This window comes from Neovison vison, chromosome 2, assembly GCF_020171115.1.
Source record: "Neovison vison isolate M4711 chromosome 2, ASM_NN_V1, whole genome shotgun sequence".
Classification (NCBI taxonomy): domain Eukaryota; kingdom Metazoa; phylum Chordata; class Mammalia; order Carnivora; family Mustelidae; genus Neogale; species Neogale vison.
Window position 1 is genome coordinate 11,111,229 of NC_058092.1, and position 24,465 is coordinate 11,135,693.

The following is a 24,465-nucleotide window of genomic DNA, read 5'->3' on the forward strand; positions in this document are numbered from 1 at the left end:
GGAAAAAAGATAGTCTCGTCAACAAATGGTGTTGTGAAAATTGGACAGCCACATGCAGAAAAATGAAAGTGGACCATTCCTTACATCACACACAAAAATAGACTCAAAATGGATGAAGGACCTCAATGTGAGAAAGGAATCCATCAAAATCCTTGAGGAGAACATAGGTGGCAAACTCTTTGACCTCAGCCACAGCAACTTCTTCCTAGAAACATCGCCAAAGGCAAGGGAAGCAAGGGCAAAAATGAACTATTGGGACTTCATCAAGATTAAAAGCTTCTGGGAGCACCTGGGTGGCTCAGTGGGTTAAGGCTCTGCTTTTGGCTCAGGTCATGATCCCAAGGTCCTGGGATCGAGCTCCACATCAGGCTCTCTGCTCAGCAGAAAGCCTGCTTCCTCCCTCTCTCTCTGCCTGCTTCTCTGCCTACTTGTGATCTCTGTCTGTTAGAAAAAATAAATAAAATCTTTAAAAAAAAAAAAAAGATTAAAAGCTTCTGCACAACAAAGGAAACAGTCAACAAAACCAAAAGACAACAGACAGAATGAGAGAAGATATTTGCAAACTACTTATCAGATAAAGGGCTAGTATCCAAAATCTATAAAGAACTTATCAAACTCAACACCCAAAGAACAAATAATCCAATCAAGAAATGGGCCGAGGACATGAACAGACATTTCTGCAAAGAAGACATCCAGATGGCCATCAGACACATGAAAAAGTGCTCCACATCACTCGGCATCAGGGAAATACAAATCAAAACCACAATGAGATGCCACCTCACACCAGTCAGAATGGCTAAAATTAACAAGTCAGGAAACGACAGATGCTGGCCAAAATGCGGAGAAAGGGAAACTCTCCTACACTGTTGGTGGGAATGCAAGCTGGTGTAGCCACTCTGGAAAACAGCATGGAGGTTCCTCAAAAAGTTGAAAATAGGGCTACCCTACGACCCAGCAATCACACTACTGGGTATTTACCCTGAAGATACAAACGTAGTGATCCAAAGGGGCACGTGCACCCGAATGTTTATAGCAGCAATGTCCACAATAGCCAAACTACGGAAAGAGCCTAGATGTCCATCAACAGATGAATGGATCAAGAAGATGTGGCATATATATATATATAATGGAATACTATGCAGCCATCAAAAGAAATGAAATCTTGCCATTTGCAATGATACAGATGGAACTAGAGGGTATTATGCTGAGCGAAATAAGTCAATCAGAGAAAGACAATTATCATCTGATCTCCCTGATATGAGGAATCTGAGAGGCAACATAGGGAAGGAAAAATGAAACAAGATGGGATCAGGAAGGAGACAAACCATAAGAGACTCTTAATCTCACAAAGCAAACTGAGGGTTGCGGTGGGGAGGTGGGGAGGGAGAGGGTTGCTGGGTTATGAACACTGGGGAGGGTATGTGCTATGGTGAGTGTTGGGAAGTGTGTAAGCCTGACAATTCACAGACCTGTACCCCTGGGACTAATAATACATTATATGTTAATTAAAATTTTTTAAAAATTTAAAAGCCTACTGATGCTTAAGTGGAGAATTACGATACTACGAATCCTATCATTTGTAGCAGTGGTCCTCATAATGGAGGTGATGGAGACATTGTCATTGGGGCCACTGGGGAAGCTCACTTTCACCTCACTAAAATATCCTTCCCAACTGGGGGCTCCTTCACTTACTGCCTAACCAGCCTCAGGCAAGGCACAACCTCTGAGGGTCTGTTTTTTCCTCTTTGGTGACACAGGGATGCTCACAATACTTACCTTCCGGCTTTTTGTGACAGTTAAATGAGATAAAGCATATAAAGTGCCAAGTTCCGTTCCAGGCACAGAGAGAGAACCAGTGTTCACTCCTGGTCATGATGGCGTTGCCTTGAGCTATGGCCGCACGGGCTGGCCTCAGGGAACATAACAACCCAAGTGGAACAGGATATAAATTCACTGCAAACGTGGGAAACACGGGGCTCTCATGGGCAGCCCCCTCCCCTCCTATGGCCCCACGAAAGGTCTTGGGTTCCTCCTGACAGAACTGTGGCTTTCCTCAGGGGGACCATGGCAGGCCACCCTACTGCTAGAGGATTAGTGGCCAGGGGGAAGCGTATGGCACAGTCAGCTTCGGGGCCTCCCTCCGCTGCAGTGACTACCACAAGCCCCCGGTCTTGTATTCACATGACTCTCGGGCTTCATGGAGTGGTTCCCCTCAGTGAGAACCAGAGAAGCCTGGAGCCTCCTGGGCCCTGTCCTGCTCACCTGGCGCCACAAGAACAGTGCCCTCCTAGGGTCTGAGAAGCCCCCTCCTTCCTCCTGAGAGCTAGGCAGGAGCCCCCTGGAGGAGGCTGCCGATCTAGGCAACCCTAGTTGGGTCCCCCTCCTTGGGCCCCCGCAATCTCTGGGAGTCAAAGGTGCCTAGAGGGTGGCGTTGCCCAGAGAGCTTGAAAACAAAGGATACTCCTCAGGCATTAAGAGTGGCTTCCTTAGGACTCCGAGGGCATTTTATCTTATTTATGCCTTTTTTCTGCATGTAGGTCCTACCCTCCAATGCTATAAACGTATTTATCTGCAAAGGCCAAAACCTGATCATTGGAGAACCCCACACCATGAAGGATTAGAAATGACTCCCTTTATTTTTTATTTAAGATTTTATTTATTTATTTGACAGACAGAGATCGCAAGTAGGCAGAGAGTCAGGCAGAGAGAGAGGAGGAAGCAGGCTGGGACCCCCTCCACAATTTTACAGAAGCCTAGAACACGGGGGAGTTGCATGCGCTATTTGTGACAGCGCCCGAAGCGAGGGAAAGCTGGCACGTGATTTCAGCCTTTTAAGTTTATTTTGCAGAGAACTGTTCACCTGAATCAAACTAATGCTTTTGTTTTAAAATCCAGTGTGAAACCACAGCCATGAGCACGTGGTCGCAGGAAGGACAGCGCACCATCAAAGGAGCAGGTGGCCATCTCTGGGACTCATCACCGCACACAGGCTCTCTGTCCATTGGTCTGTCTGCTGGCGGCCCTTTGCCATCAAGGGGTCACAGGCACTGGAGATTCCAGAGAAGATTGTTGGAGAAAAATGTAAAATCAAGAAGGGTGTGGCTGTTAATTCACTGTGGTTTAGGTTTGCTCAGTTCAGGGGGTTGAGGGGTTGGGGGTGGGGATGGCCTGTGATTCCCTTGGGGCAAAGCAAAATTCAAGCCCTGGACTGCAGGCTTCCACCAGGATTTCAAAGGAGCCCGGCCCAAGACCGCCTGGCAGGAAGGTGAGCTTAGGGACGCTTCCCCAGCCAAACCCCGGGGCCCTTTCCAGCACAGCTGCTGCGTGAGTCACCACTGAGCAGCTGATCCTGGCAGCATTGGGGACCCAAAGAAGGGGCTGGGGGCTGGGGTCAACTGTCCTTTTTTATTCCAGCATCAGCTGTCCCGAGCCAGACAGAGGCACCACAGAGCAGGCCAGATGTCAGAGATCAACGGGGGGAAGGCAAGCTTGGGGAGGCTGGGCAGAGGCCCCCCACAGCTCTCGGGACAGCAGCTGGAGCAGGTACACGTGCCCAGTAATGGACTCCAGGATTGGCACATTCGAGCAGGCAGCTGTCTTCTGGTGAGGCTACCCCAGCAGCTGCAGAGGCCCCGCTGAAACCTTGCTGTGCTCCCAGCCTGGGGCGTGCCGTGTGCAGCCGGGAGCACCTGCCACGCACGAGCAGGGTTGGGGACAGGGGACAGGTGGCCAAGGGCATTCATCCTTTCAACAAATGTTCGTGGAATGACAGCAACACTCGCATTCTCAGCAGCCACCAGCTGAATGTTTATTTTTATTTGAGAAGGTAACACACAGTCTTTGTCAGAATATTAGAATACGGGAGTGTATCCAGTAAAACAGGAAAGTCCCCCTCATTTTACGTCTCCGATCCCACCTTCCAGAGATGATCACTGTTAAGAGCACGGCGGATGGTCTTCCGGACTTTACGTGCATGCCTGTATCATATACCTGTGTACGTTCATACGGAATATCTTCTAGCCAAAAATAGCATCTCACTCTTCACGCCGTCACTGAACACGGTATCACATTTCACGTCTCAGTCCATCCCTCTAGGTCATCCTTTGGGACAGCTCAGTAATATTCCTTATTACGACCATAACGAGTGACGTTGTCATCCGTCCCCTATCGCCCCCTCTCCCGTGGCTGCCATGAACCCGCCGCACACACACACTTGCACGAGAGCTGAGCCCCTGCGCCGTGGAGCTCCAGCAGCCGCACCGAGAGGCAGGGCTGGCCTGGTGAAGGGTTCCACGGACACCGCTAAGCGGCCTCTGAAAGCAACGCAGCACAGTGCCTTGCAAATATGCCACCGCTGGCTTAACCCTTTCGGGGCTCTCGATCCCCCTGAGAAAAAAATGAAATTGAAACACCTGCCCATGCACACATCGGCTCCTGGTGTTTAGGTGTTCATAGGCCCATGGCCCTGAGCCCCAAACACCTCGGGCTAAGAACCCCCAGCAGGTCCATGAAGAGCTGTGGTAACATCCCGTTCCCCTGAAGGTCACCAGGGATCCCCAAGAGAGGGCCACCTGATTCACCTGAATTTCAGGAGGGAGAAAGCCAGAAACTGCCAAGCCTCGCTCTGCTCTGCTGGGTCAACCGGGTTATCTATTTGGACGTGGCCCGCAGGTGACTGCAAATAACGAACCACCACAAGTCCCAGCGACTAGTGAGACTTGGAAGGATCAAGGAGCTAAATAATAATGAGATGGCAACTACACGAATCCCTATCTTGGTGAGTTTCAGCAAACAAGACTCACACCCACGCCCTGAGAGCTACGAACTGGCCACGGTCTGGAGAGCTGGCAAGACCTCAGGGATGGGGCCTGACCTGTGACCTCACTGCCCCGAGGACACAGCTCCCAGCCCAGGCACCTTCCTGAGATGGGGTGGGGTTCAAATAAAGTAAGAGATGGGAGACTTTTTTTTTTTAAGATTTTATTCATTTATTTATATGACAGAGAGAGAGAGATCACAAGTAGGCAGACAGGCAGGTGGTGTGGGGGCTGGGGAGCAGGGTCCCTGCTGAGCAGAGAGCCCGATGCGGGGCTCGATCCCAGGACCCTGAGATCATGACCTGAGCCGAAGGTGGAAGCTTAATCCACTGAGCCACCCAGGCGCCCCGAGAGACGTTTTTTAAAAAGCCAAAATCTGGGGCACCTGGGTGGCACAGTCAGTTGAGAATCTGACTCCTGGTTTCGGCTCGTGATCTCAGGGTCATAGGACTGAGCCTGGAGTTGGGCTCTGCACTCAGGGTAGAGTCTGTTGGGGACTTTCTCTCCGTCTGCCCTTCCCCTCTCTCTCTCTCTCACTCAAATAAATCTTTAAAAAAAAAAATAGAAATAAAAAGGCAAAAAACTCCTTTATAAGGAAAAACAAACAGTTGGAACAAAATGAGGGGGGCAATAGGCGAAAAAAAAAAAAGTGTCTATATTCACCTAAAAATTTTTTTTAAGAATACTGGAACATAAGAAAAATTGGTAACTTAGAACTTCATTTAGGATTCACAGACTCCAGCTGTCCAGACTCCAGTAGCCCCAAACTTGCTGATCTAAGACAGACGCTCGTTTGTTTGTAGCCAAAATTTCCACAAATCAGTGGTTCTCAAGCCAGGGGTCCCACCAGGGGACACCTGGCAATGTCTGAAGACATTTTTGGTTGTCACGACTCAGGGAGAGGCGTACAGGCGTCTGTGGGCAGAGACCAGGGACACCACTAAACTCCCTCCGGCGCCCAGGGTGGCCCCACAACAGAGGATTATCTGGCCCCAAATGTCAACAGTACTGAGGCTGAGAAGCCGTCCTCTAGTGACGACAGTGGAATGACAGGCCCCAGCCACTGGCTGGAGAAAGGGCCACTGGGAAGAACCCTGTGATGTCCTTGGCCATCTTCCGCTCCTCCTCCTCTGTCTCCCGTCATTTGTCTCCAACGTGGAAGCTGCTAAGAGCCTGTCGGCCACCAGTGAGGAAAGAGTAGACCCACGACAGGCCACAAACCCCTTTAAAGAATGACAGCCACGGCTGTAGGACAGACGGGGCCTCAGCTGCCGTGGGCCCAGGCCACTTCCTCCGTGGGCAGGAAGGTTTTGGAGTGAACAGTAAAGCAAGGTGAACAGGGGAGGGGCCCTGGCCCTCATCACACTTTAAAAAAGAGTTTTTTCCGGAGGAAATTGAAACAACCGGGAATCTGTTTATAAATCCCTTTCTGCGAAACAGCATTAGCGACCTGTGAAGACATGAGCACGGGAGGTCTGTGAGCGCTCTCGATGGAAGGAAGACGGCCGGGAGTGCGGAATGGCCACTGACCCAGCCCCGTCTCAGTGCCAGCTTGTACTCTGTGTCTAGGAGTCTGTTTCTGTCTGTTGGTTTTGTCTTTTAGATTCTCTACATGAGTGAAACCATACTGTGTTTGTCTTTCTCTAACTTATTTCATATTGGGGGCCTGATACCCTCTAGCTCCATCCATGCTGTCACAAATGGAGAGCGTTCATCCTTTTTTACGGCTGAGTAATATTCCGATGTGTATCTATACCTCATCTTCTTTATCCACGCATCTGTGGATGGACACTTGGGCTGCTTCCGTATCTTGGCTATTGTAAACGATGCTCCAGGGCCGGGCAGTGGGGGGATGGGCAAAATAGGCGAAGGGGATTAAGAGGTAGAAACTTCCAGGCATGAAAAGTACGGCATAGAGCATATGTCAATAATATTGTAATAACTTTGTATGAGGACAGAGGGCGACTACACTTATCGTGGTATACACGGCGTGACGTACAAGATGGCCAGCTCCTGTGTTGTACGCCTGAAGCTCACAGAACATCGCTACGTGTGTCAACGACACTTCAATAAATACACATGTCCATACATAAAAGCTTAAGAACTATTTTAAAAACCTGCAGTCTCCTCAAGTTGGGAGGGAGGGTGTTTAAAGAAAAATATCTCCACTGTATGTTTAGAAAACTCAAAATTCAAAATTCCAAACTTCAAAAATTCAGAGTTCCAATCAGATCGAGGGGTTCGCTTAAGGATGAGTTCAGAGAAGGGATCAGGCCCCGATGGACTCCCAGGCCGACCCCGCACGGCCCCCACTGCCTCTGAGGTCACCAGCCCAGAGCCACGGCACACGGGGCCCCCTCAAGTCCTTCACTTGCTTTTCCTTTGTCCTCAGCTCTGCTCTGCAAAGCATAGAGCCAGAGCCTCCCTAGGAGGAAGGCATGGTCCCAGCCCTTCTAGACCCTTCTCATGACACAAAACAGCTGAGCAAGTGGGAGAGGCCCACATGAGCTCTGAGACCCGTGGAGGAGGCAGCTGCTCTGAGCAGGATTCCACGGAGAGAGGCTGGGGACCCATGCGGCCATGCTTCCTGCTCTCTCACCGGGCCCCCTGCCCTGAGAAGGGCATATACTGAGGAAATCATAATTCTCGAGCATCAAGCCTGAAAGAGTACATGGTGGGGCGAAGGGTACAGGCCCCATGACCACCTCCAGGAACGCCATGCTCTGGCCGCTGCTCCATCCTGCCCCGCCCCCAGGACTGGCCCTGCTAGCGGGGATCCCAGCGTCAGCCTGCGACCTCAGAGGAGCCAGGAAGGCAGCCCTCTGAACGGGCCAATGTCACCGTAACAGTAACACCTTGCAATTCAGAGAAGCAGAAGCACCAACTCTCCCGGCAAGCCAAGGTGCACGAGGACCCTCTGGTGTGGACCCGGGGCCCTGCTGGACCCTCCCGCCTGCCCCCGAGGACGACGCGCACCCCTCCCAGCAGCCTTCCCTCTCCTCCCCCAGAGGGAGGCCACACTCACCCTGAGCAGGAGGGTCTGCAAATCTTCAGAGGGAGCCCACTGCTCAAAAACACCATCCAAGGTCTCCACATACCAGGAGCCGCTCTTGGTATCCCTCCAGGAAACAAAGCCTGCAGAAGCAGACAGGCTGAGCTTTACTGGGGAGCCCTTACCCCCCCCCCCGCCATGTGCAGGCTGGAGCCGCCTCTGGACTTGGGCCCATTCACACGGCCCGCGGGAGCGGCCCACATCTGTGCCCGCGGTCCCGGTCAGGACCTAACCTCACCCTCACCGCCACCTTGGGACTCCGGCCGTGATTCCTGCTTTCCCGGCAAGGAGAGCAAGGCTCTGAGAAGTCACGTGACTCACCCAAGGGCTGAGAAAGGAAGGAGACTAGTGTGTTCACACCTGCTACGTGCCAGTCACCATCTCAGCGAGGCACTACCCACCTCGAGAATCCCCAGGACGCCCCTTGAAGGGCGACTGCTATCCCTATTTTAAAGATGAGAAGACCGAGACAGGGCCAAGACAAGAGAGAGGCAAGTGAGGCCTACACATCCAAGAGCAGGTGCCCCCTTAAGTTCTGCCTCCTCAGCACCTCGCCTGCGTCCACTGAGCTGAGGCTCAGAGAGGCCAAGGAACTTGCTTAGGGTCCCTCAGCAAGAGGGAGACCCAAGACTTGCACCCACGTCTTTCCTTCACAGCACAGCTGCTTCGGGGGCAGAGCAGGGGACCCGCTGGCTGGGAGGAGGGGCTCTCCTGACGCACTCACCTGGGAAGGTGGAGTAGGACACAAAGATGTCACTGGGTGTGGGCAAACTAGACACGGCGTCCGGCTGGTCACAGGGGCCTGGGCCTTCCTGGAACGGGACAGCATCTGACTCAGGGTCACTGCCTGGGGTCCTGTCTTCGGGGGAAGCGGAGGCCACCTCAAACCCATGGTCTTTCTGCTCTGCAGGAACCAAAGACAGACACACCACTCATCACTGACACCCACAGGCCGAAGCTCCTGCTCCTCACTTCCTGGTAACATCCGGCCAGGCCCAGCCTGAGACCACCGGATTCCCTCTGCAGCCAGGGTTCCAGAGCTGAGCAAACCTCAACAAGAAACAGAAACCGAAGCTTTGCCTTTCTTTTAATTTAAGAGGTGGGGTGAGCAGGGGAGGGGTTGAGGGAACTGGAGAGAATCTCGAGCAGACACCCCACTGAGCGTGGAGCCTGATGCAGGGCTTCATCTCTCGACCCTGAGATCACGACCTGAGCCAAAATCAAGAGTCAGATGCTTAACCAACTGGGCCATCCGGGTGCCCCCGAACCTTTACTTTTTACTATGACAAACGTGGTACACATTCATTAGGTAAAATGCAGGGGCGGGGAGTGGGGAGGGCAGGGCGCAGATATTTTTTTTAAAAAGCTGTAAAAACAAGTTATAGGAGTTACACCCAAGAGAACTGAAAACGGTGTTCCAACAAAACCTTGCACAGCAACCGCATTATTCGCAACAGGCGAACAATGGAGAAAAGCTGTGTCCACACCAGGCGAATAGACAAACAGAACGGGCTGCACACATCCAGGGGAATTTCATTCTGGCTTGGAAAAGAACGAAGTGCTGGCCGCTGGTGCACCATGGATGGGCACTGGAAACTGGCCCAGCACAAGAAGCAGATGCCAAAGGCCAGCTGGTTCCGTGTATGGGAAAGGCCCAGAACGGGCAAACCCACAGCAAAGCAAGCAGGCAAGTCACTGCCAGCGGCTGAGAGGAGGCGGGCGTGGGAGCTGAGTGCGGATGGGTATGTAGCTTCTACTCAGGGCGATAAGAAAGTTCTAGAATTAGGTCAGGGGGATGGGTGCTCAAGAACTGTTTACTCACTGTACTGTATACTCTGAAATGGTTAAAATGATCGGCTTTATGTCATTAAAAAACAAGTGGCACTATTCGGTCTTGTTCTCAGGGCCGGGGGTGGGGGGCTCTGTTAACAATTGGTGTATTTCCTTCCAGGCATCTCTCATCTCCTGTCCACTGTCCATCACGCGTCTGCTGAATGGGTCTTATCTTCTCCAGTCTTTGAGTCTCCTCTTCGACCCTCGTTATTTTGTTCTACTGTAATACTTGTGCTTGTGAATTATCTCAGATCCTTGCGGGGAATCAGAAAAGGCAGCAAACCATAGGTCATGGGATCTGGGGAACTGTTTCCACACTGTGACCCTGTACTTTCCCCAGGAAAGATTCGAAGTGATGTCAAGACCCTCTATGCAAAGACATTTGTGGTCACGGGAGCCCAAAATTGGATATCCCCTCAACGGCCGGCATTAGGGGAATGGATTAGCGACTGCAGATCACGGCATGTTACAGAGCCATCTGAACTAGCAGTGATGAGGACCGTGACGATGCACAGAAATGCTCATGGGCTAACGCAGGATGAGAAGAAGCAGACTGTGCCCATGGGCCACCATCCATGGGCAAGAGGCAGAAACAAGACCGCTGTGTCAGGCTCACGAGATCCTGGATGACTGCTGCACTCACGTTTTCTGTCTTCTCGGTTTCAAAATCTGCATTCCCCCCCCCAAAGCTGTGGCAGACCTGGAAACCAGAACGGTGAGGGCAGGACTCCGGCCACATACAAATCCAGAGCAGAGCCATTGGGGTGGTGACAGGCAGGAGGTCTCCCGGGATGAGCTCCAGGGAATCCCCGCAGGGCACAGTGGGCTCTGCCAGAGAGAAAGCAGCTAAAAAAGCAGACAGAGGGCAGAGTGGCCCAGAGGGTCCCTTAGGGAATGGTTTCTGGGGCAGGGGACTGTGACCCAGGCTCTGATGGGAGAGGGAACAGTCCTGGTTGGGGAAGCAGTGGGACAGGCAGACCCTGGGCAGGACATCAGGTGGGTTTGTGTGGCTGGATCTGTGATGGGAAACAGCAATGAGGGAAGGAAGTCCCAGTTCACCCAGGGAAGCTGGGGTCCCATCTGCAGGGGGCAGAGATGGGACAAAGATGGTTCTGGCAACCCCGTGTTACAGCCCCAACATCTACTGACCTCTTGCCCCATACATCTGACTCAGAAACCTGGTAATTTGTCTTTGTTCTCACAACCGACCTTCAGGGGCCAGGATTCTGCTCTACACATGTTGCCTCTTCCATGGAGACCCCCAAGTCTGCAAAGCCAGGGCTTCTGAGACCTGTGAGAGCTGGGCTGTTCCCCAGCTTCCTCAGGTCCCTGCTTCTGGTTGTTTCCTTGGCTGAGATCCTGGAATGTGCCCTGGGTGTCTGGGAACGTCGTGAAGTGGAACTGGGGCTGGGACCTGAGATGTGGGTGGCAGGGGTCAGGGACATTGCGGCGGGGGAAGCTGTGGGAATGGCCAAAGGAGACAGAGGGGAGCAGAGGGACCACCTGGGGAAAGCGGAGAAGACACAGTGGAATCTGAATGGGGAATACAAGAGAGAGACAGAGGAGGAGTCAGAGTTAAGGCAAACTCACTTCCCTCACTTCCCCCTAAGAATAAATACACAGGGGCACCTGGCTGGCTCAGTGGGTTAAAGCCTCTGCCTTCGGCTCAGGTCATGGTCTCAGGGTCCTGGGATCGAGCCCCACATCGGACTCTCTGCTCAGTGGGGAGCCTGCTTCTCCCTCTCCCTCGCCTGCCTCTCTGCCTGCTTGTGATCTCTGTCAAATAAATAAATAAAATCTCAAAAAAAAAATAAAAATAAAAAGGAATAAACACAGCGGGAGGAGGAGCTGAACCCCCCGCACGGAAAATCCACAACCCACAGCACACTGCTCCCTTCTGCCTTCTCAACATGAGCCCTGGAAGTCTGAAGAGGGGCGGCACCAAAACGAACAGCTCGGCCAGGCAGACGCCGCTTGGCTCTGGCCAAGTGCATGAGGTCGGGTCACGCTGTATCACACTACCCCCTCACGAAAGGCCACACCAGCGCCACCAACTTCGAGACGTGTGTCCCTGCCTTGGGGCGTGCCCTACCTCTGATGGAAGGGACACGGGACTTGTCAAAGGATTTAAAAACTCTTTGAAATTGTAACAACAGTGAATTTTGCAAAAGCAACCCAAGATTCACCAAAATCCAGGGCAGATGTTCAAATGCCTGTAAACAAGAGGATACTCGGAGGGCGACGGACCCAAATTGTGGGCAGGTCAGCATCTCTGTTCTTGGTCTCCCTACCGCTCCCATGTGGCCACCGCATTGCACACAAGGTCCACGGCCGCCTGGGGCCGTGGGGCAGAGCGGGGACCACAGTTCCAAAGGCAGCCTCACAATCACACATTCCAGCTCTGAAACCTTGCTGTTTCCACGGAGTTGGGTTTTCTTTTGTTTTTTTTTTTTTTTTGGGGGGGGGGCGTTGTTTTTAGTGAAGGGAATCGATATTTAAAAAAAAAAATTTGCTATTTCGAAATCAAAAAATCAGGATCCACAGAAGATGCAACCATGCTGTGGGCTTTATGCCAGGCTGGGGGGACCCAGCTGAGGGGCAGACAGGCCTGGTCCTGCCCCAAGGAGAGCTGACTGGGGGGCGAGGCCAGCTCAGTACAAGGACAAAGCGCTGTGAGGGCAGAACAGAGGCTGCAGACCTCATGGGCCAGCTAAAGAGTCCAGAGGTGACCCTGCTGCTGAGAGGGACGAGGAGGCAACGAGCCGAAGACCAGCTACCTGTGACCTTCCCAGCAAGCTGTGTCCCAGCTCAGCCTTGACCATGGTTCCCTTGCCCACCTCACCTTTCCCTCTCTCCGCACAAGAAGGAAGAACCAGGGGCACCTGGGTGGCTCAGTGGGTTAAAGCCTCTGCCTTCAGCTCGGGTCCTGATCCCGGGGTCCTGGGATCGAGCCCCGCATCGGGCTCTCTGCTCAGCAGGGAGCCTGCTTCCCCCTCTCTCTGCCTGCCTCTCTGCCTACTGGTGATCTCTGTGTGTTAAATAAATAAAATGTTTTTTAAAAAAATTCTTAGGGCACCTGGGTGGCTCAGTGGGTTAAAGCCTCTGCCTCCAGCTCAGGCCCTGATCCCAGAGTCCTGGGATCAAGCCCTACATTGGGCTCTCAGCTCCGCAGGGAGCCTGCTTCCCTTCTTCTCTCTCTGCCTGCCTCTCTACCTACATATGATCTCTGTCTGTCAAATAAATAAATAAAATCTTTTGAAAAAAATTCTTTAAAAAAAAGAAGGAAGAATCATTTGCTTCAGAGCAAGAACATCGGCTGACTACCTTGGGGACCATAATAAAAACGATGAGTGGGAGCAGATTTCTACAACCCCAAGAGCAGCAGCCTTTCCACCTTCCTCTTACCATAACTCTGAGGTAACTGTGCTAGGGTCAGGGGGCAGGGGCTCCTAGGCGACACGGGGTCCTCTGGGGCCAGGGGGACGGGGAGAGTCCAGGTCTGCAGCTACAAGAATGAACCAGGCACCGTGTTAAGTGCTGTAATATGCAAGATATTTCATAGCGATGCTAGGAGGTTCTGTTCTTATCCCCACTTGCCAAGGCTTCTAGAGATGAACCAGCCCATGATTGTGTAGGAAGCAAGGAACCACTAAGAAGGAACCTGGCATTCCCAGTCACTCATGGTCAAGTTACAAGCATGGGTCACGACCGTGACGTGATGCAATTCCAGTAGATTATAAAGTCCAGGGGGCAGAGACACTGTCTACCCTGTATCCCTAGCACCTAACGCACAGCCGGGTATCACAGCTCCCAGTAATTTTTACTCAATAAACACTTATCAGATGTCATGTGACCAGAGCCTACTCTCCTAGACAACCCACGCCCCCTCACCTGACCCCACCAACATGGAACAATATGGGACAGATGAACACATTCAGAAGAATATGCTGCTGGGGCGCCCGGGGGCTCAGCGAGCTAAGCAAGCGTCCATCTCTAGGTTTCGGCTCAGGTTGTGATCTCAGGGCCCTGGGATCGAGCCCCACGTCCAGCTCCCCACTCAGCGGGGAGTTTCCTTGTCTCTCTCTCCCTCCACCCCTTCCCACCCCCTGCTCATGTGCTCTCTTTCTTTTAAAAAAAAAAAAATATATATATATATATACACACATATGTTCATATATATGTGTATATATGTTTATGTATATATATATATGTTTATATATATATGTGTATATACACATATATATGTGTATATACACACACACACATACACACACACACACACACACACACAATATTACTGAAATTTCTAATACCTGGGCCCTTGGGAATTCTAGTAATTTGGCTCTGGCCTCCCTTTCTTTGGGACAGTAGAAAGAGCGTCTAGTTGAGGCAGGTTGAAGGAATGATAAGGAAAATGAAAAAGGTTTTTTTTCTCTCCCCTGCTTTGTCACTGCCAAATCTCTGGAGTTGAAGCTACTAGAGCTGAAGGAGCTCAGAGGCTCTAACCTCCACAGGCCAGACAAAGCTGAGGCCTCGTTGAGACAAAGGCAGGTGCTGCTGTTCGGGCAAAGGGGCCATGTCTGGGACCCTCTGACCAAAGGGGCCATGTCTAGGACCCTCTGACTGCCCGGTCAGAGCCCTTGGGCATCGGGAGGGGCTGGAGGAAGGAGGCGGGGGCGGCTCCTCCCACTGGAGTCATCGTCGGGGAGACTGAGGACCTGCTTACCCCCACCGCAGGCTTGGATGAAGAAGAGCTTGGGCTTCCCTCCCAAGCTGGGGCAGCCGGCTCCATTGAAGATGTTCACAATTCTCTCGATGGCCACAGGACATCCGTCCGTGCCATAAACAGCCCCTGGGAACTGGCGGTGGCTGGCCTAGGAGACCAAGAATCCTGGTTACAAAACCAAAAAGCCGGGGTAAGAATCCAACACACTCTCCAGTGGCTTTGTGGGGCCAAGCGTTTAGAAGGTCCCAGCCAGGGGCACAAGCCTGACTCAGACGGAGGTTGGTTCTGGGTGGGTCCAGCCAATCTACCTTCCAGAGGTCTCAGACTCATGTGCCTAAAACCGCCTAACTGGGGAATACAGCCAGGTTCTTCTAGATCGGTGGTCCTCAAACTGTGGTCCCTAGATCAGTGGCATCAGCATCACCCGGGAACCCATAAGGCTTCTTGAGTCCTGGGCTCCCCCAGACCAAACTCAAAACGTTGGTGGTGTGGACCAGCATATGGTCTTTCAGGAGCCTCTGATGCAGCTGAGCACTGAGAACCACTGTTCTGTTCTTCTCAGACTTTCTGCATGTGGGGCCCTGTCAAAGTGCAGGCTCTCCATGAAGAGGTCTGGGCCAGGCCTGAGAGTCTAATTTCTCGTGAGTTCCTGGTGAAGACCATGCTGTTGGTCTGGGGGTCACACCACAAATGAAAAGGGGGCAGTCCCTGCCCAGCTACAGGCCGGAGTTTCGCTCTGTGAGGATGTGGCCTAGTAAGGCCAGACCACTGTGGTTTTCCAAGAGAGGCTGGAAAACCCCGATTTCTATGACGAAGTTCCCAATTTTGAAAACACGATGCAACCCCCTGCGGGACTACAGGCCTCCTTTCTGATCTGTCCAACCCTCACATGAAAAGATGAGTGACAGGGGCGCCTGGGTGGCTCAGTGGGTTAAGCCTCTGCCTTTGGCCCAGGTCATGATCCCAGGGTCCTGGGATCGAGCCCCGCATCAGGCTCTTAAAAAAAAAAAAAAAAGATGAGTGAGGGACCTGAGGCCCAGGCACAGAGGGGGCTGGGCCACAATGACCCAGCACGTTAATGGCCAAGCCCAGAGTGGATCCCAGCATCCTGACACCCAGCAAAGGACCTGGGACCACAGCGAGCAGGACGGAGGGAGGAGCTGGGAGCTCCTGTGTGCTATGCCCGGCTCTGAACGAAATCCAGGGTGGGAGCTCTGGTGAGCAGAACCTCCTTCCCTCTCCCTCCTAGATGGCTTCTCCCAGGAGCACAGCGCCCTCCCAGGCGAGATTTCAACTCCTCAGAGGACCAGATGGCTCCCAGGAAGCCAACGGGGGAAAGACAGGGCCCCGTAGCTCTTCCCACAAAGCCGGGACCCAGGAAAGACCGGGGCTCTGTCATGGCCTCTCAGCTCAGCAACTCGGGGGCCGCTGCCCAAGGAGCCAGCACCTCTACCTGACAGCCGTGGGAGAGGACGACCACCACGCAGCAGTCCAGGGCGCTGTGGTCCCGCCGCGCCAGCTCCACCAAAGCCTGGACCATTTGCTACGAGAGAAGGTGGCAGATAAGGCAGAGCACGGACGGATCGGGTCCCCACGCCGGGCCCACCTGGGCAGAGCACTTCCCCTGATCCCGTGGCCAACACTGCCGTAAGGACCGCCCTGACAGTCACAGGAGCCACCGTTCCTGGCGATAAGGTGCTGGGCTCGGGCACGGCTCATTCACTCCTCACAGTGACCCGGGGAAGGGATCCCCTTCCTGCTGTCTGGACGAGGAAGCTAAAGTCCAGGAGACACAGGGGAGGACCCGTCTTCAACAAGGTCGCCCAGAGGCTGCGACCCGACCTGGGACCCCCCGGAGCCACGCTGCCCCTGCTGGGGCTCCAGTCTTCAGGGCTCATCTCGGGGAGTCGCTGGGCTTCATCGGGTGGGTCTCGGGACCCTGCCCCACCCCGCCCCCCGTCTCCCCGTGGACCTCGACCCTACCTTGGCTGTCAGGTCGCACTTCACCTCCACCATGAAATGCAGCAAGTGGAAGCGTTGACGCAGCTTCTCACAGTCGATGTTGGAGCCGGTGCGGGCCGTGAGCCTCGACTCCGGGCAGAAGTTCACGTTGTTGATGATCAGGCAGTGGCCGCAGGGGTCAGCGTTCAGGGCGTAGGCCTGCCCAAGCACAGGGACCAGTATCAGCAGGGCACTCGCTGCCCCCCTCAGGAGAGAAGGCGAGCCCCTGGTTTTCATGTATTCTGGAGAGAGGGGATGGAAGAGGGGTCTGCCCGCCCTCTGACAGGGCAGCCGCATCTACAAAAGCACACTGGGGCAAAAGCACACAGACTGCAACCCAGGTGGGCATGAGCATGTGCGGGAGGGCACACGAGAGCAAACCAGGGAGAGAAGACAGTTCCCACAGCAGCACTCAGCTTAGAAATCCAACACCCAGAGGCATTCTCCCTAAAAGGATCGGACAGACTGTCCATCCAGGGGAGCCCCCGAGAACTGTGTGGGTGGCTCCTGCAGCAGACAGACTCGGGGCCCAGCCCACCCTCAGGACGGACACCACTTCCCAGCCAGGCTCCCCGGGTCCCCAGGAATCCTCCCTCACAGCAGCCCATCCTTTTTGTCACGGTCCTTAACACCATTTAGACCGAGGTTATTTCTTTGTGTACGTGGCCTCTGCTAGGCTGACGGTCTAGCACAAGGACTAGAAACACAAGGGGTCCACCCCCAGGATCGCGGCATGGAGCCCAGGACCGGCACGCGGGACTCACACAACGCGTGCTGTGAGCGAGAGTGACTCGGTCGCACAGCCGATTCGAGAGCCGCCTCACGTGAGGTCTGAGCCCCCGAGTTCACAGTCAAGGGAAGAGCAGGGAGGCTTGGACAGTCGGCTCCGGGAAGAGCTGTGCCAGCGTCGGGAAGCTGTAGAGGGCCTGGGACCCTCCCGCCAGCTGAGCTCGGTTCCCTGGGCTCCCGGGACAGCTGCAGAGGGAAGGACCTGGGATGTGTAGAGCAGAAGAGCCCAAAGCCAAGGCAGCTGGCCCCAGGTCACAAGAAGACTCACCAAATCAGCATTTTGCTTGGAAATCTCCTGAGCACCTGGAGAGAGAGAGAAGACATGAATGGCTGGCCCAACAGGGGCGGGGCAAGGGTCTTTGAATATAAAAGAGCAAGAATTTGGGGAACATCAGGCAGAGCTAGTGGGAGACCAGGGGCACGGCCACCTTGCAGAACAGCTCAGAAGTCTCCAGGGAGGTTGAACACACACCTACCCTCTGACCAGCAATTCCATTCCCAGGTACAGACACAAGAGAAATGAATGTGTGAGCAGAAAACAACTGGGCTGTGGATGATCACCGAAGCCTCATTCCTTTTTTTCCTTAAAGATTCTATTTATTTACTGGAGAGACAGAGGGCACATGTGCACAGTGGGGAGGAGGAACAGTGGGAGAAGGAAAGGGAGGAGCAGACTCCCCGCCGAGTGCAGAGCCCAACGCAGGGCTCGATCCCAGAACCCCAAGATCATGATCGAAGCTGAAGTAAGATGCTTAACCGACGGAGCCACCCAGGCAACCCCACTGAAGCATTACTTTTTTTTTTTAAGATGTTATTTATTTGACAGAGAGAGAGAGAGGGATCACAAGTAGGCAGATAGGCAAGCAGAGGGAGAGGGAGACGCAGGCTCCCCACTGAGGAGAGAGCCCAATGCAAGATTTGATCCCAGGACTCTGGGATCATGACCTGAGCTGAAGGCAGATGTTTAACCAACTGAGCCACCCAGGCGCCCCTTAAGCCCTATAGTCTTAATGCCCAGAACTAGAAACAATCCAAATGTTCCTCAACAAGTTGATGGATAAATAATTTAGGAAAAAAGCCATACATGGGAATGCTCCACAGCCTAAAAGGAACAAGGTACAGACACGTACAACGCTGTGTTGTTATGCCAAGGAAAGGAGCCAGAAGAGTACACGTGACGTGATTCCATTCACATGAGATTCTAAAACAGAAAGGCATAAGGAAAGCTCTAGGAGAGTGGACACTTCCTTCTGTAGAACCTATGGAGCCCAGCACCCAGAAAGTCCTCAGCAAGTATTTGCAGAATGAATATATGAGTAAAGGTGATGATTTTTCCTTCAGTGTCAAATGAGTTTTCATTTTGACTAGCAAGAAGAGCACTGACCACCAGCCTGTAAGGTAGTAGGGTTTTTCTTCTTCTTCTTCTTTTTTTTTCTAAGATTTTATTTATTTATTTGACAGACAGAGATCACAAGTAGGCAGAGAGGCAGGCAGAGAGAGGAGGAAGCAGGATCCCCGCTGACCAGAAAGCCTGATGCGGGGCTCGATCCCAGGATCCTGGGATCATGACCTGAGCTGAAGGCAGAGGCTTTAACCCACTGAGTCACCCAGGTGCCCCATATTTTTCTTCTTAAACAAAGAGAACTTGGTGGCTATCTCTGAGTTGCTGTGCAAGGTGAGAGGTACTGGAGCCTATTCTCGTGATCCCACAGTTGTGCCATTCATTGCTCACAGAGGGCTGGGACCCCTCGCTGGGAACTATTCTCTCAAGAGTTTTAAAGCCATGCCAGAAAAGCATTCACGTCCCATTTTTTAAACTGGAAGTGGTTTTACCTGCCTGAAGAATCCTATAGTTCACAGCCTTAAATCTGGATCTATCACTCATTTCCAAAATACTGCAGCACCCTGACAATATAACTAGTATCCACAACTGAAGAATTCTTTCATTCCCCAAATTAGTAGTATCGATCCATAAAGTAAGAAAGGGACATCATCAAAATGGCACAAATAAGAGTTTCCTACTATCTTCCCCAACAATGAACACCAATTTTGACCATCACCCACAAGTAAGACTGCCTTTGTGGAAGTCCAGAAATCAAGCAGAGATGTTCCAAAACACCGCTGGTACAGAATAATCCAAGATTGGATGTACTGAAGAAGCCAGTCAGCAAGGACTCCCTCAAATGATTCCTCCTTCAAATGCAAAGCCAACACATGACTTCAAGAAACATGAGAAATCAAGGAAATAGGACACCACCAAAGGAGTACAATAATTTTCCAGAAACTGACCCCTGAGAATAGAAACCTGCAATGTGCCTGACAAAGAATTCAAAATCACAGTCTCGAGGAAGCTCAGTAAGCTACAAGAGTACACACAAAGATAATTTAACATCATCAGGAAAATAACACATGAACAAAAGAGATAGAAATCATAAAAAAGAACCAAACAGAAATTCTAGAGCTGAAGGATGCCATGAATCAAACTAAAATTGCAACAGAGCATCAATATCAGACTCGATCCTGCAGAAGAAAGAATCTGCAAAGTAGAAGACAAGTCTTTTGAAATTGTCAGCAGAGAACAAAGAGAAAAGAACAAAGAAGATGAAGAAAGCCTACATGAACTATGGGTTATCTTTAAAAGAAACATCTCTGCAGTATTGGGGTCCCAGAAGAAGGAAGAGAGGGAGAAAGAGGCAGCAAGCTTATTTAGAAAAATAATGGCTGAGAACTTCCCACACCTGGGGAGAGATCTGGATATCCAAGGTCGCTAACCTCATAGGTCCAACTACCCACCAACCACTCTCTTGGTACTCACATACATCACTGAATCGTCCAGAGCCACTGTCCACTGGCCTGGGCATCTCTGGTCTGAGAACCTCTGGACTGAGCTTGGCTGGCCAGAGCTGCTCAGGCCCTAGCACCACTGGAGCGAGTTTTCCAGGAGTCGCCTTTGATGGACCTTGCTTCCCTCTGAGATCCTCTGGTGTGAGGCCCAATACTCTAACCACGACAGGCATGGGGTCCTGGGGTCTGATGACCTCTGGATTCTGCTTTTCCGCTTGCCAACGCGCTCTCAGGACTGAAGCCAGTTTGTTCTGGTCTGTGTCCTCTAAGCAGGAGATGAACAAAGGAAGGGCCTGGCTCCCTCGGGTCTCTAGATCTATGACGAGCTGCCTGGCCTGATCGCTCCGAGACCCTGAGCCTGCATGCTGTTTGGAAAGAAAGACATGGCACTATTATCCACACAATGTCCTGTGACTCTCACTTTGTCCCCTCCCCATTTCCCATCTAGCATAAGTCTAAACAATCGGGCACATGCACAAAACTTCTGCATGCAGTTACACTGAGTGTGTGCCACATGCCAGCCTTTGCTTATCTATTCATTCAGTATTTTGGAGGCATCTCTGATGAGCCCAACACTGTGCTAAGTGCTGAAAATACAGCAGTGGACAGTACCAATCCTCAAGAAGCAGTCATCTAGCGGGGGTTGCAAACACATGAATCAATGGTGACACAGCAAAGAGAGAAGTGTCAGGTAGGAAAGCACATGAGCCTAGGAGGGTCCAGGGGAATCCAACTCAGACTTGGGAAGCCAGGGAGGCCTCCAGCAGGGGATGTAAAGCTTTGCTGAGACCCCAGAAAACATTAGGAAGAGAGAATTCAGAGAAATGAGAAATGTAAGCTGGAATGGGAGACAGTGGTGTGGGGTGAGGCCTTTGTGTGCGCACACCAAGAAAGCTGTGAGGAGCCTCTGGTGGCTCAGTAGGTTGAGCCTCTACCTTCGGCTCAGGTCATGATCTCAGGGTCCTGGGACCGAGCCCCGCATTGGGTTCTCTGCTCGTAGGGAATCTGCTTTCCCCTCTCTCTGGGCCTGCCTCTCTGCCTACTTGTGATCTCACTCTCTCTGTCAAAGAAATAAATAAATAAAATGTTGTTGTTGTTGTTGTTGTTTTTAAGAGAGAGAGAGAGAGAGAAAGAAAGTGACAGAGTCAGATCTGCCTTTTAGAAAAATTACCCCAGGGGCAGGGTGGACAACAGAAGGGAGTGAGCCACAGCCAGGTCAGGTAGTGGCAAAGATGGTGCCGCAGGAATGGGGAAGTGAGTGGACAGACCAGAAAAATCAAGAAGGAGAAAGCACAGGATGTGGGCACTCACCAGGTGGATCGTAAGGTGCAGGAAGGGTTGAGGTTAATGGGTGTCAGGATGCAGGGGCTAGTCACTGACACGGAAAAGAAGGAACAAGCTTGTCTGCTCATTGTCCTTTGAGACCCAGCTCTGGCCAAGTTCCTCAGGATCCACAGGAATGAGACCCACCCTGGGCTCCAATGTCCTACAGCAGCACTGTCCAAGGGAACTTTCTATGATGATGGAAATATTCTTCACCTGTGCTGACCAAGATGGCCGGCATTAACCAACATGGCTCCTGAGCACTGGGGTCCAACAACTGAGGAACAGAATTTTCTATTCTATTTAGTATTAATTACTTCAGACTTACACTTAAATAGCCACATAGTGGCTAACGGCTACTATACTGAACAGCACAGACCGATAATGTCACTGAAAAGATAATCCTCACTAACAAAACAGATAGCTACGGGCCTTTCTCTCAACATTTACAGAACACTCACAGTAAGAGAGATGCTGCGTTAAATGCATCATTTCATCTAGTCCCCCTCAACAACCTTAAGGGGTAAAATTACAATTATCCCCACTTTAAGGATGAGGGAAACTTGAGTCCCAGAAAGGCACTGCAACTTGCTAATACGTAACAAAGCCAGGATGAGGACCTAGATCCATGTGGCTCAGCCAAACCAGGTGTGGCAAAATGGTGGCCTTGTCATTCATGTGATGCTCTTTTAAAAATCTGAATTTAGGGCGCCTAGGTGGCTCAGTGGGTTAAGCCACTGCCTTCGGCTCAGGTCATGATCTCAGTGTCCTGGGATCGAGGCCTGCATCAGGCTCTCTGCTCAGCAGGGAGTCTGCTTCCCTCTCTCTCTGCCTGCTTCTCTGCCTACTTGTGATTTCTCTCTCTGTCAAATAAATAAAATCTTTTAAAAATAAGTAAAAAAAAATAAATAAAATAAAAGCTGAATTTGTCGCTAACATTTAAAATCAGGGAATTTAACATCAAAATCGGGATCTTCAGCTTCTCTTTAAAAACCTAGCAACAGGGGCGCCTGGATGGCTCAGTGGGTTAAAGCCTCTGCCTTCAGCTCAGGTCATGATCCCAGGGTCCTGGGATCGAGTCCCACATCAGGCTCTCTGCTCAGCGGGGAGCCTGCTTCCTCCTCTCTCTCTCTGCCTGCCTCTCTGCCTACTTGTGATCTGTCTGTCAAATAAATAAATAAAATCTTAAAAAAAAAAAAAAAAAACCTGGCAACACAGGGCCAGCATTCTGGAATGACCATACTGAGCCGGAGCTGGGGGGGCTGCCCACCGCAATGTCCACCCATTGGGGCTCTCTGGGCATTTGCATTTGTATCTGAAGGCACAGAGATGGCCTTCAACCATTTCCACTTTTTAGTACAGGCCACAGAGCAGATGCCCATAAGACTTCTTTAAATTTATTATTATTCACTGATAATTTTTCATATGACCTTATCCTATTAAAGACTTCCTCACTAGGTCAGGTCAAGCTCCTGGATGATGGAGGAAACAGACACTCGGTCTGCAAGCAGCCCCCAGGGCAGGGGCCTCCGGAAAGCCACTCACACCTCCTGGTAGGAAATACCTCCTGGACGACCCCTGCTTTTAAAGAGAACCTCGCATATTTATTTTCTCCATTCCCTGCATCAGGCCCCTCACCTTCAAAACCCCTTAGGAAACATAAACTTAGCACAGGAGAGCATAGCCAAAGTGGGCAGGGCACAGGCAGGTAGGCCTTGGCTCTGCACCTGCCCTTAGAGTTCCACATCCATTAGCTCATTTGGTTCGCACGCTACTACCGTTGTAACCCAGTTCAGAGTCCAGGAAATTAATGTTCAAAGACGATCAGTGGCTTAGCCAGGGACACAGTCCCAGGGAGTGTGACCCATCCCCTCTAGATGAGTGCCCTGAACCTCCACGCTAAAAGGAACAACACAGGCCTCCTTCCCGGGCATAAACACAGTGCTGCTGCAGCCAATAGGGCCTGCTGGCGGGGCGGGGCGGGGCGGGGCGGGGAATCACTCTCTCCAACCCTGGAAAAGGCGTTTGGGATGGCACGGTTCCGCTGGACGAACCAGTGGGCTCAACGCCGCGAAATAAAAGGGGGTTCCCACAGGATGATTCCCCAAAGGGGATGGGTACTGGGGGCACAGATAGGAAGGAAAGAGCGGGAGCTCGGCCTTAAAGTCATCCTGAGGCTTCAGCAACCCTCTCCGCGTGGCCCCCCTGACCCCAGCTGGGACGTGAAGTCTGCGCGCGGAGCGGGAAACTGGGCGCACCTGAATGTCCTCGATCATGGCGGGCGTGAAGAGCTGGCGGGTCAGCAGAACGTCCCAGAGCGGGGCCACCTGCAGCTCGTTGACCAGCTGCACCCGGCACCGCCGCAGGATCTGCCGGTCCGCCTCGTCCATCGCAGCCAGACAGCGGGAACCCGAGCGTCCTCGGTCCGCTTCCGGGCCTCGGCCGCTGCGCCCCGCCCACCGCCCAGGACCCGCCTTGGGACCGGCCCCCGCGTTGAGCCTCGCCCCCGCATTCCCCCTGGGCCCCGTGGGTCCCGCCCCCAGGCCCCGCCACCGCACCACCTCCGCCCCAGCCTCCGCGCCCCGCCCACAGGACACACCCCCGTCTCACCGCCCCGCCCCGAGGGCGTACCCTGCTTCTCTGCCCCGCCCCCCCCGGGCCCTTCTGTAGTCCGCGCTGCCCGCCCCCAGCCAGAAGGCTTTTACAAAAACTCGGGAGGCGGTCGCACTGCTGGTAAGTGGGACACCCATACCTGGAGCCACGGTCTGTCCCGCCCCATTCAAGCCCCTCGCGGGTACGGTGTCCTCTAGCCCCCTCCCCACCGGTGATAAAACTAATTTTCCTGCCCCAGGCCCGTACCCAGATGTCGTCGTTTACTGTTCCAAACTCGCCTGTCTCATCCAGCCAAGGTCTTAAATTCCCCCTCTGCCCTCCCTCCCACCCTAGTACCGCCTACAAAGAAAAAAAAAAAAAAATCCAAAACTGACAGAAATCTACTCTCTGAACTCGCAGTGTGTACAGCTCACTTCCACATTTCAAAAATAATTACTCCTGTTTATTGAGCATTTGCTAAGTCTCAG

The 24,465-nt window shown here is 52.4% G+C and overlaps 1 protein-coding gene across 2 annotated transcripts; it reads right to left on the reverse strand.

Annotated features, from left to right (window-relative positions):
* Window positions 1–2,683: 2,683 nt before the first annotated feature.
* Window positions 2,684–23,814, reverse strand: CASP9 (caspase 9). Of its 2 annotated transcripts, none has more exons than XM_044237220.1 (9): window positions 23,644–23,814; window positions 20,034–20,427; window positions 17,487–17,521; window positions 16,412–16,588; window positions 15,882–15,971; window positions 14,429–14,576; window positions 8,594–8,773; window positions 7,843–7,952; window positions 2,684–3,047 (listed from the first exon to the last, which is right to left on the reverse strand). In XM_044237220.1, the coding sequence occupies exons 1-9, from the start codon at window positions 23,773–23,775 to the stop codon at window positions 3,039–3,041; spliced, it is 1,275 nt and encodes a 424-aa protein (XP_044093155.1). In that variant the 5' UTR covers window positions 23,776–23,814; the 3' UTR covers window positions 2,684–3,038. The 2 variants fall into 2 exon arrangements, with proteins under 2 accessions (XP_044093155.1, XP_044093154.1); XM_044237219.1 differs by lacking the exon at window positions 2,684–3,047 and adding an exon at window positions 5,222–6,267.
* Window positions 23,815–24,465: the final 651 nt, after the last annotated feature.